General features: G+C 39.5%; 2 protein-coding genes across 9 annotated transcripts in view; one reads left to right on the top strand and one right to left on the bottom strand.

Moving 5' to 3' along the window:
- Positions 1-7,513, top strand: part of tcf7 (transcription factor 7) — a 74,193-nt gene extending 66,680 nt beyond the window's left edge. For 4 of the 8 annotated variants that reach the window (XM_018691904.2, XM_018691902.2, XM_018691901.2 and 1 more), the window contains 3 exons: positions 732-780; positions 2,035-2,107; positions 4,993-7,513. In XM_018691904.2, coding sequence (XP_018547420.1) covers positions 732-780; positions 2,035-2,107; positions 4,993-5,395 — 525 coding nt within the window. In that variant the 3' untranslated portion in view covers positions 5,396-7,513. Of the gene's footprint in view, positions 1-731; positions 781-2,034; positions 2,108-4,968 lie in introns of all 8 variants that reach the window. The other 4 variants (XM_018691907.2, XM_018691906.2, XM_018691905.2 and 1 more) reach the window with 3 other exon arrangements.
- A 105-nt stretch (positions 7,514-7,618) lies between these two features.
- On the bottom strand, positions 7,619-12,733 carry skp1 (S-phase kinase-associated protein 1). The gene is made up of 6 exons (XM_018691909.2): positions 12,566-12,733; positions 11,710-11,809; positions 11,483-11,556; positions 10,221-10,364; positions 8,571-8,711; positions 7,619-8,357 (listed from the first exon to the last, which is right to left on the bottom strand). Exons 2-6 carry the CDS (start codon positions 11,804-11,806, stop codon positions 8,322-8,324), a joined length of 492 nt encoding a protein of 163 aa, XP_018547425.1. The 5' UTR covers positions 11,807-11,809; positions 12,566-12,733; the 3' UTR covers positions 7,619-8,321.
- Between the last annotated feature and the right edge of the window lie 855 nt (positions 12,734-13,588).

Here is a 13,588-nt window from a genome sequence, read left to right as displayed (position 1 = left end):
TATACCCACATCCTTCATCTCACCCAAATATGAGGCCTCACTTCACCATCAGTGGATCTGCGTGAACAGCTCTGATGTTTATCTCAACACTTACACAGTACAATCAGCCTGGTAACACTGAAATATGAATGCAAATATGAAAACAAGGTGACCCAAAAATCTTTAAAAGCCTTTTAAAACTGATTTTTGGATCTGTTTTGACCACAAGTTTTTGCATGAGTTGTGTTTACAGTGATCTTAGTCATGCAAAGTGTTTTCTTGAGTTTGTTTGTTTGTTTTTAATCTTTCTTGCTTTTTTTCTTGCTTTTCTAAAGCACTGAAGATGGTTGCTTGTTTTCTGCTCTTAAATTTGCACTTTTGTATTTACAGTAATTTTACATGTCACATAAGAAACCTCAGCTTTTCACGCAAGGCAGATTTCTGTTACAAAAAAATAGAGTTTGGAACCAGATTTCATCATGAAACAAACATGTCAGGCTAACAAGGAAAGTAAGGAGAAAAGAGAGAACAGCTGCACACCCACACAATCCCATTAAATTTACAAATGACTGGCTGATACCTAAGCAAAGTACGTTATCCTGCTTGAGACAAACCAGAGGAACTGGATATATCAACCACAGTCCAAAATCTGCTAATAATTTCCAGCCCTGATGGTGAATTTATAACAACATAGTTATTTCAGCAGCTGAGCCAAACTCATGTCTGTGGGATGTTTTTTCTTTCTTCAACAGGGCAAGAAGAAGAGGAGAAAAAGGGAGAAGCAGCAGGACTCCAACACAGGTAAACACCCAATGCCAAAATATCTCATCTCTCCCTTCTCGGATACCATGACACTGTGTTTCAGTACAAGGATAACAAATAGCCAGTGTCAACTCTACAGTATTAGAGAGAATTCAGTTAAGTGTCAGCATGCGTTGGCGCACAACATTCTTGGTGTCTTTGAGGCAGGATGTGTCTCTAACGTCAAACCACCCACCCACTCTCCTTTCCACGTAACCTGAATTACAAACATTTTTATCCCCAGTACACAAAACTTCATGTCCTTATCTACCTTGAGTTTAAAATGTCAGTCGGATGTCAAGACAGTTTTCTCTTTTCCTTCATCAAAAATATTTTCTCGTTATGTTGTTATCATAAACCAATGAAGTGAAGAAAACACACACATTGAGGTCCCCCACATGTCCTCATTAGATCTGTGTATCATGATTACACTGTAGCAGTAACTAGAATTAGCATGAAGCACCCAGTGAGAAAATAAAAACTTACAGTTCCAAAGCTAAATAATGCAAATCTTAAAAGGCACAAAGGCCAACTCTGGTGAGTAGATGTTGGTGGTTGTTAGTAGTCAGCCGGTAGCTAAGCAGCTGACGAATGAGCCCCTGATAGTGAAGCATGAACAACGCAGCTAATGCCAATCAGCTGATGCAAGTATTGTGCCTGAACTAACACTATGCTCCAATTAAAAACTACTGTGCAGCAGATTAAAAATCCTTAAAAAACAAATGCAAAAAATTATTACATTTTCAACTATAAGTCTGATGTGAATCCTATATTTACGTTAAGCAGAGACATGGGATAATGTATCTCTGGATGTCAGACTTTTCTGTGTCCAGTGATTGAAAACCTTATAAAATCCTGTACTAACAGAGTGTAACAGCATGGCTGCCCTCTCTAAGTCTATCTGTATCTTTCTGTATGCCTTAACAGCCTGTTTCCAGGATGACTGGTGTATTTGTTTAACTATGTTGTGTCTGCGTTGGATGGTTATTCTGGCGGTTGTTGATGTTTTGCTGTGCTGTAACCAGCTACTAACAATTTGACTTGATTGCTCTCTCTGAACGGACATGCCCTGTCGGTGCTTCTCCCTGCCCTGACGAGCTCTTGTGTCTCTTTCTGCCTTTATCTTCCTCTTCTGTCTTCATCCTCTCTTCTCTCTGTCCCCGCCCTCTAACCTTTTTTATTCTTCTTCTTCTGCTCCTTTCTCTATTTGTTTTTCCTCCTTCTTGTTCTGTGCATGCTGTGTATTGTGCTCAGACCCGGGCTCTCCTAAGAAATGCCGGGCTCGCTTCGGCCTCAACCAACAAACGGACTGGTGCGGTCCTTGCAGGTGTGTACCAAACATCCACGCCCATCCACTCCATAGCACCGCACTGCTGCCGTCTAACAAACTCCTCATTTCTCGTCCCATCTAACCATCTGTTCATCAGTGCATCATGTCTGTCTGATGCAGTCTTAGTTATTAAAACGTCTCTGAGAGGCGGAGCTGCTCTGGAGGTAACAATAATGTCCTCAATTTGATCACATTCACAAGCTGTTACAATATTACCTCTTCTCTTACCCTACAGCCTTCTCATTAGTCTTACATTAATTACAAGCTCCACCCATCAAGCCAATAAGATTATGTGTGCCTCAAGACCAGCTCCATCTCCAAAAAATGTTTGAAAACCCAGCCTGAGCTCTGCATGCCTGATTGTGACTAACTTGTTGCTCTTCAAAAAGAACCAACCTGTATAATAGTAGAATAAATACAATTTAAACATGTTTTCACAGCTGATAACAGTATCAAAACATCCCTAAAAAACAAGTAATAAGGCTTCACATAAAACGCTTACTGTTCGGGTTACTGCTCCGGGATCAGTAATTTTGTCAGATCCACTTTCCCTCTGACTTTGGGCGAGGAACAGCAGGTGAAGAAAAACTGTTGACCCAGATTTATGATGTTACGGGCGAGAAAAATAAATTCTCCCATTTCATCTCGTCAAAGGTCAAAGGTGGTTTGGATTCTGCAGCGCTGTTAAAATGCATCACTGAGGCCCCGTAAAGTTAATGTGGTTAAAGGGGAATACCACTCAATACAAAAGCTGGCAGAAAGTGTTTGCAGAGTGGTTACCTGACACATACCTAGGTACATATCAAACAGAGACATTCAAATATATCCTCTCCCACACTGACATTTTTTATTACACAAGTGAAATTAACACTGCACAAAAATGAGGCCTTTTATTTTGTTTCGGGCTGTTCTGCATTTTTTGACGAATTTATGAATTTTCATGAGTGTGCATTTAAAAATGCCCAAAAGTCAGACATTGCTAGATGGAAAAACACTCAAACTGTTATTGCAACTTGTAAACTCAGGCCAAAACACCCGATATAAAGCCATTACAACCATGGAACGCACAACTTGTTGGGTAGTGTCCCTTATATAGTCATCAGCAATTAATATCAATTTGCAACCCGTCGTGTAAAAGGTCAAACTTGCACTAAATATTTCAATTCTGATGTTTTTTACAGTACGGTTACTGTCATCGAATCTCCAACTGAGTAGCAAATGTTGAGTTGAATAAATTACATCATGCTATGAGCCATGTTTCTCTGTTGTTTGTAATTGTGACCTAAAGCTGGGAATTTCCCAGTTTTCCCTCTGTAAGCACAGGGTTAGTCTGAGGCAAGAGGAAAAATATTTTTAAATACTCAGTTATTAAAGGAAACAGGAAGTATGGTTTACAGAGCTTAGTGACAATTCAGTGATCAAGTATCCCAGCAGCACCAGGAGATTTATTTATCCGGAGCTGTGCATCCAAACTTACCAAAGCCTTACTTACTGCAGGAGCTATAACACAGATCCAAGTGTTTTTTTCCCTGACCTCCTCTCAAAATTGCAACAGTCTCAGCTCCCTTCCTCTGTAATAAAGCAGAAACATGGTAACAGTTCAGTATTAATCATCAGGAGCGGGCCTGTCACCACCTCACGCTGCTCTGTTTTAGTCACAGCAGGATTTACAGTAGACAGCAGTCGACAGCTTCGCTGCAGGAGTCAGGAATCTGTGTGGTTCTGCAGAAAAAGCTTCTACCACAACAGCAGTGTAGCAACCCTGTCGTCTTCCCCACCATCACGTCATGGAAATCTGAGTGTGTGTGTGTGTGTGTGTGTGTGTGTGTGTGCGTGTGCGTGCGTGCGTGCGTGTGTGTGTGGGTGTGTGTGTGTTTTTCGGTTTGAAAGAACAAAGGGGGGTGAATGTGGTTAGAGCAAATCCTTATCACCACAGCTCAACGCACATACACACTCCCTGCAGCTTTGCATTTTGACAGCGTTCTCATGCCCATCTGCTTTCAACTTTCCCCATTCATGCGATGTGGTAACGGGCGCCTTTTGATGGTGAACTCTAACATTTAGAAATCACTTTCTATTGCACTCTTTTCTCCCTCTCTCCCTCTCTCTCTCTAAATATGGCCTAGCGCCTTTCCTTGCGGTTAAACCTGGTGACTCATATCATATTCTGGTAATGATCATGGGATCCTGTTAACTGCTTTGATGCTGCGCTCAGTGGTACACAAGTCTGCTTTTAAGTATAACACCTCACATAGCACAGCACTGCTGTTTGCATATTAGACAGATGCAATATGTTTGCTGCAGACCAGGAGGATAGTGCACATGAGATGGACAAAAAAAACCTCTCTGTGATGGATAAATGCACTATGTCAACCTCATGAGGCTTGTATAGTTTATTAATTAAATTAATTATGAAGTTGAGTGGTAGTCCCTGTTCTTAAATAATAAACTATTTATCAATAATTGCATAAACAAACACAAATATAAATGTATTTCTATCAGTGGAAGATTTCAACATTTCTTTGAGAGTTTAATGAAAGGATCAGTAGCGTTCTTAGTCTCTGCTTGGAGGCGATTAGCTTAGCTTAGCATAAAGCAGAAAATTGGCCACAATAGCAGTTTGGGTTTTTTTATAGCAACAAAATAATCAGCCAGAATTTAAGAAAGTTCCCAGAATTGATTTGTGGTGTTTTGCACATTCTCATTCATATACAGCATGTATGTACATAGATGGACACTAATACTTGTCTGTTGTTCATTGTGACCATGCAATGTGTCTCCGTGTCCACTGACCTCAGTGTGAGTGATGCATCTTCACTGAAGCCTGCTGACGTTTACCATCCACACTTTATTCACAGATAACTCTCTCTGACTGTTCCTAGGAGGAAAAAGAAGTGCATTCGCTACCTTCAAGGAGGAGGCTGCCCCAGCCCAACTTCTTCAGATTTAAGTGCTATAGACTCTCCCCCATCCTCCTCCCCAGCCCGCCACCCTCTCTACCAGCACCAGCGCCAGCAGCGCCCCCCCTCCCCAGGATGCTCCCCACCGCCCACCTCTCCGTCGACGCGCCTTCCCTTGTCTCCGCCAGCGCACACACGCTCGCACACTCGCTTACCCCTGGACCAGTCTGCAGGCAAACGCGGCGACCTCCGGCCGCCCCCGACCAAACACGCCCACACACACCTGGAACTGTCCAGCAAGCAGACGACACACAGCTCGACGACGGCACTGTCTGCTGCCAAGGCCGCAGGACTTTCTCTCAAAGTGCTAACAGAGACTCAATGATCATCCCACTCCTGCTCACATCCCCAACCCCGTTCACCTCAGCTTCCTCCAGAGCCATGAAGATCACCTTCCTCACCTGATTTCACTCTCACATTTATCATTATAGATTTAGCATCTATCAGCTGTGTCTCAGTTCAGAGGCTGGTTTCTGCAAAGTCTGTGTTTCTAGGCCAACTACATTATTAACAGGTCAACAAGGCTTAGTCTTCCTCAAAGCCTCCTTCACATGGTCAGTTCTTTAATGAACCATTCAGGAAATCCTGAAAGACTGGAAATACCACATAACCACATCAGATTGACCAGATACATGTGATTCACCAGTCACTGGGAAATCTAACACATGATCTAAACCAATGAAAAGCCACAGCAGGAGGTAAACTGGACATGTAGTTAACCAGATTTATTACATGTGCAAAAAGAAATATATATATATATACAACTGTTAACCAGTGGTCCATCATTTATTCATCACAGTTCTTTGGACAAGGAGGAAAAGACTTAGTTCTGGAGGGTCCAGCCTCTGAACTGTTGACTGAAAACCCCCATCAACTCTAGACCACACAGTTCCAGTTGTACGGAGGCAGACCTGCACTGAAGGCAGAATTCATCTGGAGCTTAAGTGATTAGTTTTACCTTGAGGACAGCTCTGCCTCTGAGAAATAATTTCACAAATAACTCATCAGCCCCTTGGCGCTTTTTTCCTTTTCTTTTCTTTTCTTTTTTTCTTTTTTTTTTTGTTGTTTTTTGTTTGTTTTACAGCTGCCCCTGTGTTTTACCCTCCACGACAATCATAAAATGTTTTGTAAAATGCTCTTAATCAAATGAACTACATCAACACATGCAGACAGAATTTGAGCAGTAACAGCTAATTCAGCGACAGCGCGAGAGGCTTGTTGCGCAAGACTTACAGTGTTGTTACATACATGGTTTATCCTCCATAGCAACAAAGGAGATGCCATCGTTTTTTTTTTTTTTTTTAACATATCACCATCACAGCTATCAGTCTGACAAATTACCCACCATCCACCACAGTTACTGAGACCAAACTATTAATCCACGAGAGGGGAGCAGAGACCAACAACCAGCCAGCCTGACCAGCAGAACCTCAGCTCTGGAGAGGGACAGATTCACTTTTGTAGCTGCCATTTTCTTAACTGTTGACTTCAGTTTCATTACATTTCCAAACATTTTTATAAATACCTGTGTAGCTCCTTTGACTAACTCTCTCTTTGACTAAAAAAAGAAAATTATTTACAGCAGGTAAAAACAAGTTTCAGCAAGAATTCCATCTGTAAGTTACATTATGTCTTCTAGGCACTTTCAGGCTCTGTCAGTCTCTTGCTTTATCAACTCTTACCTTGTTGTTCTGTTTTCTCCTTATTTGGGGTATTTCTGTATAAATCTCATAATATTTTGTTTTGTTTTGTTAAGGTCAGATGTTTTTGCTGGTGGGGAAACCCTCGCAGAGAGACAAGAGGGTTTTTTTTTTTTTTTTTCTTTTGGCTGTTTGACTGAATATTTTGCAGCTCCGTAAACTAATCTGAGACCAAATGGGTACTATTATATTGCATTGTGTTGTAAAGTTTTATAAATGTTGAATTCCCTATTATAATTAAACTTTTATATGTTTTTATGTAAAAAAAGAAAAAAAACTGAAATAAGTAAAAAAAAAACAATCTTTTAGTTTCCACAATTTCTTAAAGCAATACATTTTGTGTTTGTCCTTTTGTGCAGAATTTTACTTTTTGGTCAAGTGTTACTGCAGCAGCGTTCAAATGATATTTTTTTGTTCTCAATCTGTGCATGTTCCAACTTTAATGTAACAAGAAGACGTTTTGACTTTAAAAAAGGCTTTAATTTACTGTTCTGCTTGCATCTTCAGACTCAGCTTACAAATCTGTGGAACAATTGTAGGCTGAGCTTTGTACAGCAAAACCGTTTTTCTCCAGCAGAGAGAGCTCTTGTGCTAGAAATAGCTTGTTTTAATTTGAGAGCGTTTATGTCAGTAGTGGGAACGCCTTGAACATGTCTTTTGTATTTTTTATGCCTCAAACGCCTCTGATGTATTACTTTTGTTTTTTGTTTTTGTTTGATGTATTAAAAGTGTTTTGAATATCACACCCATGTCTACATTGAGTAAAACACAAGGATATTTAAAGGTGTGATCAAACTAAGATGCAAGTTTAAGGCCATGGTACCTTCAAAACAAAAATGACAAACATCAACCGTTTTATATGTTTTATTTACTCCTTCAGTATATATTCGACCATCCCAAAATCCAGCATCAGAGCTTAGTTTCCTATTCAATACAACATGAATTAGGAATGAGTTATACCCAATGCTGTGTGACAACACACAAGTACTTCCGAGTCCAAAGGACATAATACAATCCAAAAAAAAAAAAAAAAATCTTTCCACCCCAAACCTGTTTTCCTTTAAAGCAGCCCATCCTATCTTAACATGGTTTCACAAAACAAATGCATTTACAGAGCAAAAATAATATTCACCCTTTCATCTCCATTGTCAAAAAAAACCATTTTATTTAATCAATTAATCTAAAAGAAAACAAACGTCCAGTAAAAAAGACAACCATAGCAATTAATCATAGGGGAAATATGAAAGGACTGTCTTCTAATCTTTAAGGGTACAAAGCCATGGAAACAGGACTATTTATTTATTTTATGTGAATACACAACATGAGTGTGTGGAAACAGAAAAGAGCTTCTTTTACTTAAATTAATAACATCACACAAGCAAGTTAAAATGGTCATGCTATGTGTATACAGAAATTGAGGAAAGGGGATGATGGGGGCATGTGACTCTCAATATACTAAATGTAAATATTAACAAGTATGAACAACGCCAGTGCAACCAGTTAGCAGGGACAATCCATTTCAGTGTGGTAGTGTTGACAGGATCTTCCCTGTTACTTCTCTTCACACCACTGGTTCTCTTTGCGTACCTGTGGACGAGATGAGCAACAAACAGGCTGAGTTTCCACAAGTGTGCATAAGAAAGGTCAACTGTCAAAGCTCTGATTCCTCACACAGGTTAAAAAGTTTTCATCTTAATTCTTTACATTTATCTTGAGTACCATTCAAAAGCGATTCATTTCTCCTGACTTATGTAAGACCTTTTTGTTTTCTGACAGACAGATGATGGATGGAATAACTACCTGGGCTTCCTCTTCCTCTGTGAAATCATTTTTGATGTTGAAAGTCTTCCTGATCTCCTCAGGGGTTTTGCCTTTGATCATGTTGGCCACCGTCTTGCAAGTGACATCTAACAGGCCTTTGATGTCCAAATAGTTGGCGGCCTAAACAGAAGAGACAACGGTGAGATGAAGAGGAGCGGAGAGGAGGAAGGGGAAGGAGAGAGAGGCTAGAAAGGACTGACAAGACACCTTTGCATTTTGGGGAAAATACAAACACCTACAGTAGCTACAAGTAGTAGCAGTAAGTGAAATGAATGACATCGTCCATGGCATTGCTTCCCTTCACTGGGTCGGACCATGTTTCACCAGAAATCATCATTAAGTTTAAGTATCCAGATCACATATTAAAACCAAGACTGAATGGGGCCTTATCACGTGCTGAGTTTATAACACAACAACTTGAGAAAGTTAGCATAATGACAGTCATTTTATTCTTCATGAACAACCACCACAAGGGAAACAGTAAAAATAAGGTGTTCATGTTACAAAGTAATCTCCCAGAAATGTAGACTTGCATGCAGAACACCCAGTCTCTTCAGTGCACGTAAACACATTCGAACACGTCAGGGGGTGCGTGCGGGTCAAATCAACTCATGTGACGGACACTGCTTCTTGCGTTTCACTTCCTGGAAGCCCACAGATTCATCAACACCTATTTCCCAATCTCCGCTCAGGTTACCTTTCTCATGCTCTGCCTGGTTTACCTTCACACGTTACCCACAGAAAATTCCACTTAAGTCCAAGATCACTTCCTGTTCTTTTTTCCCCCACCTTAAAACCAGTCTTTTTAAATGCCTGCCTCTTCTACAGCAGTCACCCCAAACCACCCATTTTCCAGCTGTTGCTAAGCAACTTTTATATCTCTGTTCACAACATGAAAACTCTGAGTACCCTGCCACATCAGTGAATGAAATAAAGTGACTACAGGATGTGAGGGTCACAAAAGAAATGCGCACATTCACAAGTAGATGTCAAAAAAGAGCCACTAAAGCAGAAGAGAATATCACAGTGAAGTGCATCACAGTAAATGTATTCACAGTCAATTAATTATTTGACTTGAGATCCGCACTCCAAAGAGCGAGATCAGGTGAGTCAAACCTTTTTTGTTTCGGCTTATTAACTAACTAACTAACTAACTAATTCTAATACAGCCACTCTGGATAAGCATTTTTGAAAAGTTCAGCCCCAAGCTGGAGTAGTAAAGGAAGATAGAAAACAGCAACATCCTCAAAATGAACAAATTAGTCTCTTAGTCTTTTTTCATTATAATGGCACAACCTGAGATTTAATTAATATTACTTTATTCACTGTAGATTTGTTCTAATTGTGTTCTACACAGCAATAGACCTTGTTCATTAAAATTTAAATGGAATTAAACTTTAAATACGTACATGTGCACTGGTTTTGGGGACAAAAATTTGTTAAAGAATCAACACTTTGAAGATTCTGGGGAAAAACCAGTCTGGACAAATGTTAAGAACTAAATTAAATTGTTTTGTTTTTGGCATTAGTTCAGGTGAGGGTTGAGATTTGGCATGTAAAGGTTGTGGTTAAGGTTAGTGTCAGCCTCTTGGGAATGAATGTAGGTCAATGGAATGTGAATGTATTTACCAGAATGAGTTCAAACAAGGTGCCTTGGTCGACTTTGAGGAACTCCTGGTCCCAAACAGGAATGTCATCTGTCCTCTTCTCCTTGTTCTCATCATCCTCAGGAGGAGGAGGGTCATCTTTGTGATGAGTGCACCACTGAATCACCTGAAGGAAACACAGACACATGTAATTTAGATAAATATGTATGGCATCCACCAACTCTGCATTTAAAACTGGACACAAAGGTTTAAATACCACACTAGAATTGTTGCTCTTCTCTTCTAGCGTCACATGTTAACTTCATGCAAATTATGATCAATTAACACAGGTTCAAGGTCTCTAATTGGGTTTAACCACTCTTATTTAAATATCTCCACGTCTGGAGTACAAACGCAAACTCGTAGATGAGATGTAGACAAAGAGGCCCTCATATCCTTCTGCTCCCACTCATGATTAGTCAGTGTACTGGCAGAAATGATTGGACAAGGGCAAAAGGAAACAGACTGTGTTTCAGTATCTTATAGCTTAACAATGAAAATTGAACTTAACAGAATGTGACAAAGACATACCACGTATACACCTAGCTTTAAGTTTAATACCGCAGCCTTTCAATAACTACTGCCTTTGAGAAGGATTTAATGTTCATTTTTTTTGCTGAAACTGAGATGTGTTTCTGATATTTTAGCCTATTTATCCTGATGAGTGCAGACCAATAGAGACGCAGGTAAACCCTCTCAGGATAACAGACTAATTACAGGCTGTTGAATCAATACCTTTCTAAAAACAGCTTCAACAAAAACTGATTAAAGAAACACTAACAAACCTGACCTAACCTGAGTGAACAGTACATATACACAATTTTTAATGAGTGTTCATGGTGCATTTAACTTAAAACAGCTTCAAATGTACAAAACAGATTAAAAACTCTTATGGGAACTCATGCTTCTTAGTATAAGCAACAAAAAAAAAACCTAACATCAGAACTACAACTGAAAGACTTATGGTGGACCAAGACCAAGTTTTTTCATTTGAATATGTCACTGTTGTATGTGAATCATTTTGCCATTATCAGCAACAGCCAAAAAAAACAATTAAACCATTCAATGACCAGAAATCCTGTCTAAACCTACACATATTTGTGTATTCAATTTGCTATTTAATAGAATTAAAGTTTGACTGTCACAACACTTCAACAAACAAATCTGCCATACACCATTTGTCATCATGGGTATATGTGGGTACATGTGTGGTATGATGCATTTGTGTGTATGTGTGTTCTGTACCTTCTTGAGGATGGCAGCGTTCACATTAGGGAGAGGAACTGGGTCATCATCCCCTTCATCATCCATTCCCAAATCTGTCAGAGAATCAATGAATGTCAAACATCAGTCTGCACTGTATCTACCAGAAGGTGCATTTGTTTTAGTAAAATTTAGTGCCTATCCTGCTGCAAAGGAAAATTTAAATCAGGCGATGGACTTGAAAGTTTGTGTTGATTTGAAAGTTATACCTTCTAACATGGTCTTGATAGTGACAGACTGCTTGGCTATCTCAACATCCACCTCGAAGATTTCCCCATCAGAGCTCTGTAGTTTTATTGTGGGCATTATCTGTAGAACAGAACAGTCAGAATATTACAACACATTAAACGGTTGCTAGAGTAATACATATGTACTCACTTTGATTTAGTAAACAAAATGAACTCACATCTTCATGATTCCATTTCTACGTCTAGTTGTCGCTAACGCTGCAACTAGCTAATATTGATGTGATAGCTTGTTAGCAACTTATTTGTTACGTCCGCCAGACAGATCACATCATTAATAATTAAGTAGCCACAACTGTAGCGATACACTTGGTACAAATGTTGATACATTTTAACATTAGCAAAGTGGGCGATGTTATTAGCAAGATCCACTCAATCGACAAGTGGTTAACGTTAAAGCGCTAACGTTTCCTCCGAGCTAACCAACGTTACATTTATTAACACAGGCTAACCGGGGGTAATGCTAACCACGTAGCTAGCTTGATGGTAAATACCTTTCATAGCTGACAAACATTGTAGCACGTTAATACATAAAACACCTGCGACAATGTCAACGTCATGTGTTTTTACAACCAAAAACAACCCTAAATGTTGACTGAATGGTGAGCTAACCGGGCAGCTAGCATTACCATGCACAATGCTAGCGTCTTAGCTTAACGTTACGCTTGCGCCTTGCAATGTCAGTGAGGCCTCTTAGCAACCACATCCAGGCTCGTCAAATTAAAGATGCAAACAAAATATAAAAACAATCGATTTGACCTCAGTTTCCGTGGGTGAACAAAATACAAAACAAGAGGTTCGGGTTTACGAAGCCACGTACCGTAAATGTTTTAAGTCAGATCCAGAGGTGAAAACTCCTCTGTAGTCAACAGTAGGGCCTGACAGACGCGAAGGCACCGAACAGTGGCTGGAAGTCTCTGGATCAACCTAGTGAGCCTGCCGCCCGGAGGCTGTCGAGCGCTTTGTCAGATGCAGGAGGGGAAAAAACGGGGGGTGGCCGCACGAAGGCTGCTGTTCCTGTTTATCTAACCCCGCTTTTATGTTGTTGTTGTTGTTGTTGTTGTTGTTGTTTTTTTTTTTTTTTTTTTTTTTTTTTTTTTTTGCTTGTTTGTTTGTTTTTATCAGATGCACAAGTGTGTGCAGATATTTGAGTTTTCTTAAACAATTTAAAGCTTAATAGCCATTTTGTTATTTTTTTGTTTGTTTTTTTGCATGACACTCTGGTACTCTAATAACATTTGAAATGTTTGTATGGAGGGGTGCTTATTACTATATATATATATATATAAAGGGGAATTAATTTGGAATTAATTTGTTTGTTGCGAAATGTGTCTACTATAATGGATTATAAGGGATTAGTGCAATTCATATTAAATGGGCCATTTGGGCAGTGGTGGAAAAAAAAGGTGTACTGCAATGTGAAAATACTTACGTTTAGTACAAACGTACAAACGCATCATTAAGCATCCTTTTACTGATGTAGCTCCTAGAGGTGGACCTAGTTTAAATTAAATGGAAAAGGAAAGAAGAAAAAACATAGTTCTGATGCTCAAATCTGTTTTCAGTTTTTGGAAACCTTTTGTATAATCTTCGCAATGTGCTGTGTTTTATAAACTTACTAAATGTGTAAATATAAGACTCCTCTTGTCCAGTTACTTCTACAGTAATAGAATTAAGCTACCATCGAGTGGCGCTTTTTCCTTACTACGCAACCTTTCGAGTTGATTCCATGATGCTTTCAAGTGCTCCTGGAAAGGTTACATTCCCATGTTTCGAGTGTAAATCATCATTTCACCTATTTCCACGCGTTACATTGTTACTGCTTTTTCCTAAATAATATACC

The sequence above is a fragment of the Lates calcarifer genome, linkage group LG20 (genome assembly GCF_001640805.2).
Source record: "Lates calcarifer isolate ASB-BC8 linkage group LG20, TLL_Latcal_v3, whole genome shotgun sequence".
In the NCBI taxonomy this organism is placed as follows: Eukaryota; Metazoa; Chordata; class Actinopteri; family Centropomidae; genus Lates; species Lates calcarifer.
Note: the sequence above shows the minus strand (reverse complement) of the source record. Positions and strands in the feature narration are given on the sequence as shown.

What these genes read in the sequence shown, in the direction of transcription:
- skp1 (XM_018691909.2), bottom strand. Translation starts at nt 11,806, where the DNA reads ATGCCCACAATAAAACTACAGAGCTCTGATGGGGAAATCTTCGAGGTG. An exon ending in ACGCTGCCATCCTCAAGAAG is followed by an intron (nt 10,365 to 11,482) that starts GTACAGAACACA and finishes TGTTTCCTTCAG; the next exon opens with GTGATTCAGTGGTGCACTCA. An exon ending in CCTTGTTTGAACTCATTCTG is followed by an intron (nt 8,712 to 10,220) that starts GTAAATACATTC and finishes TCTTCTGTTTAG; the next exon opens with GCCGCCAACTATTTGGACAT.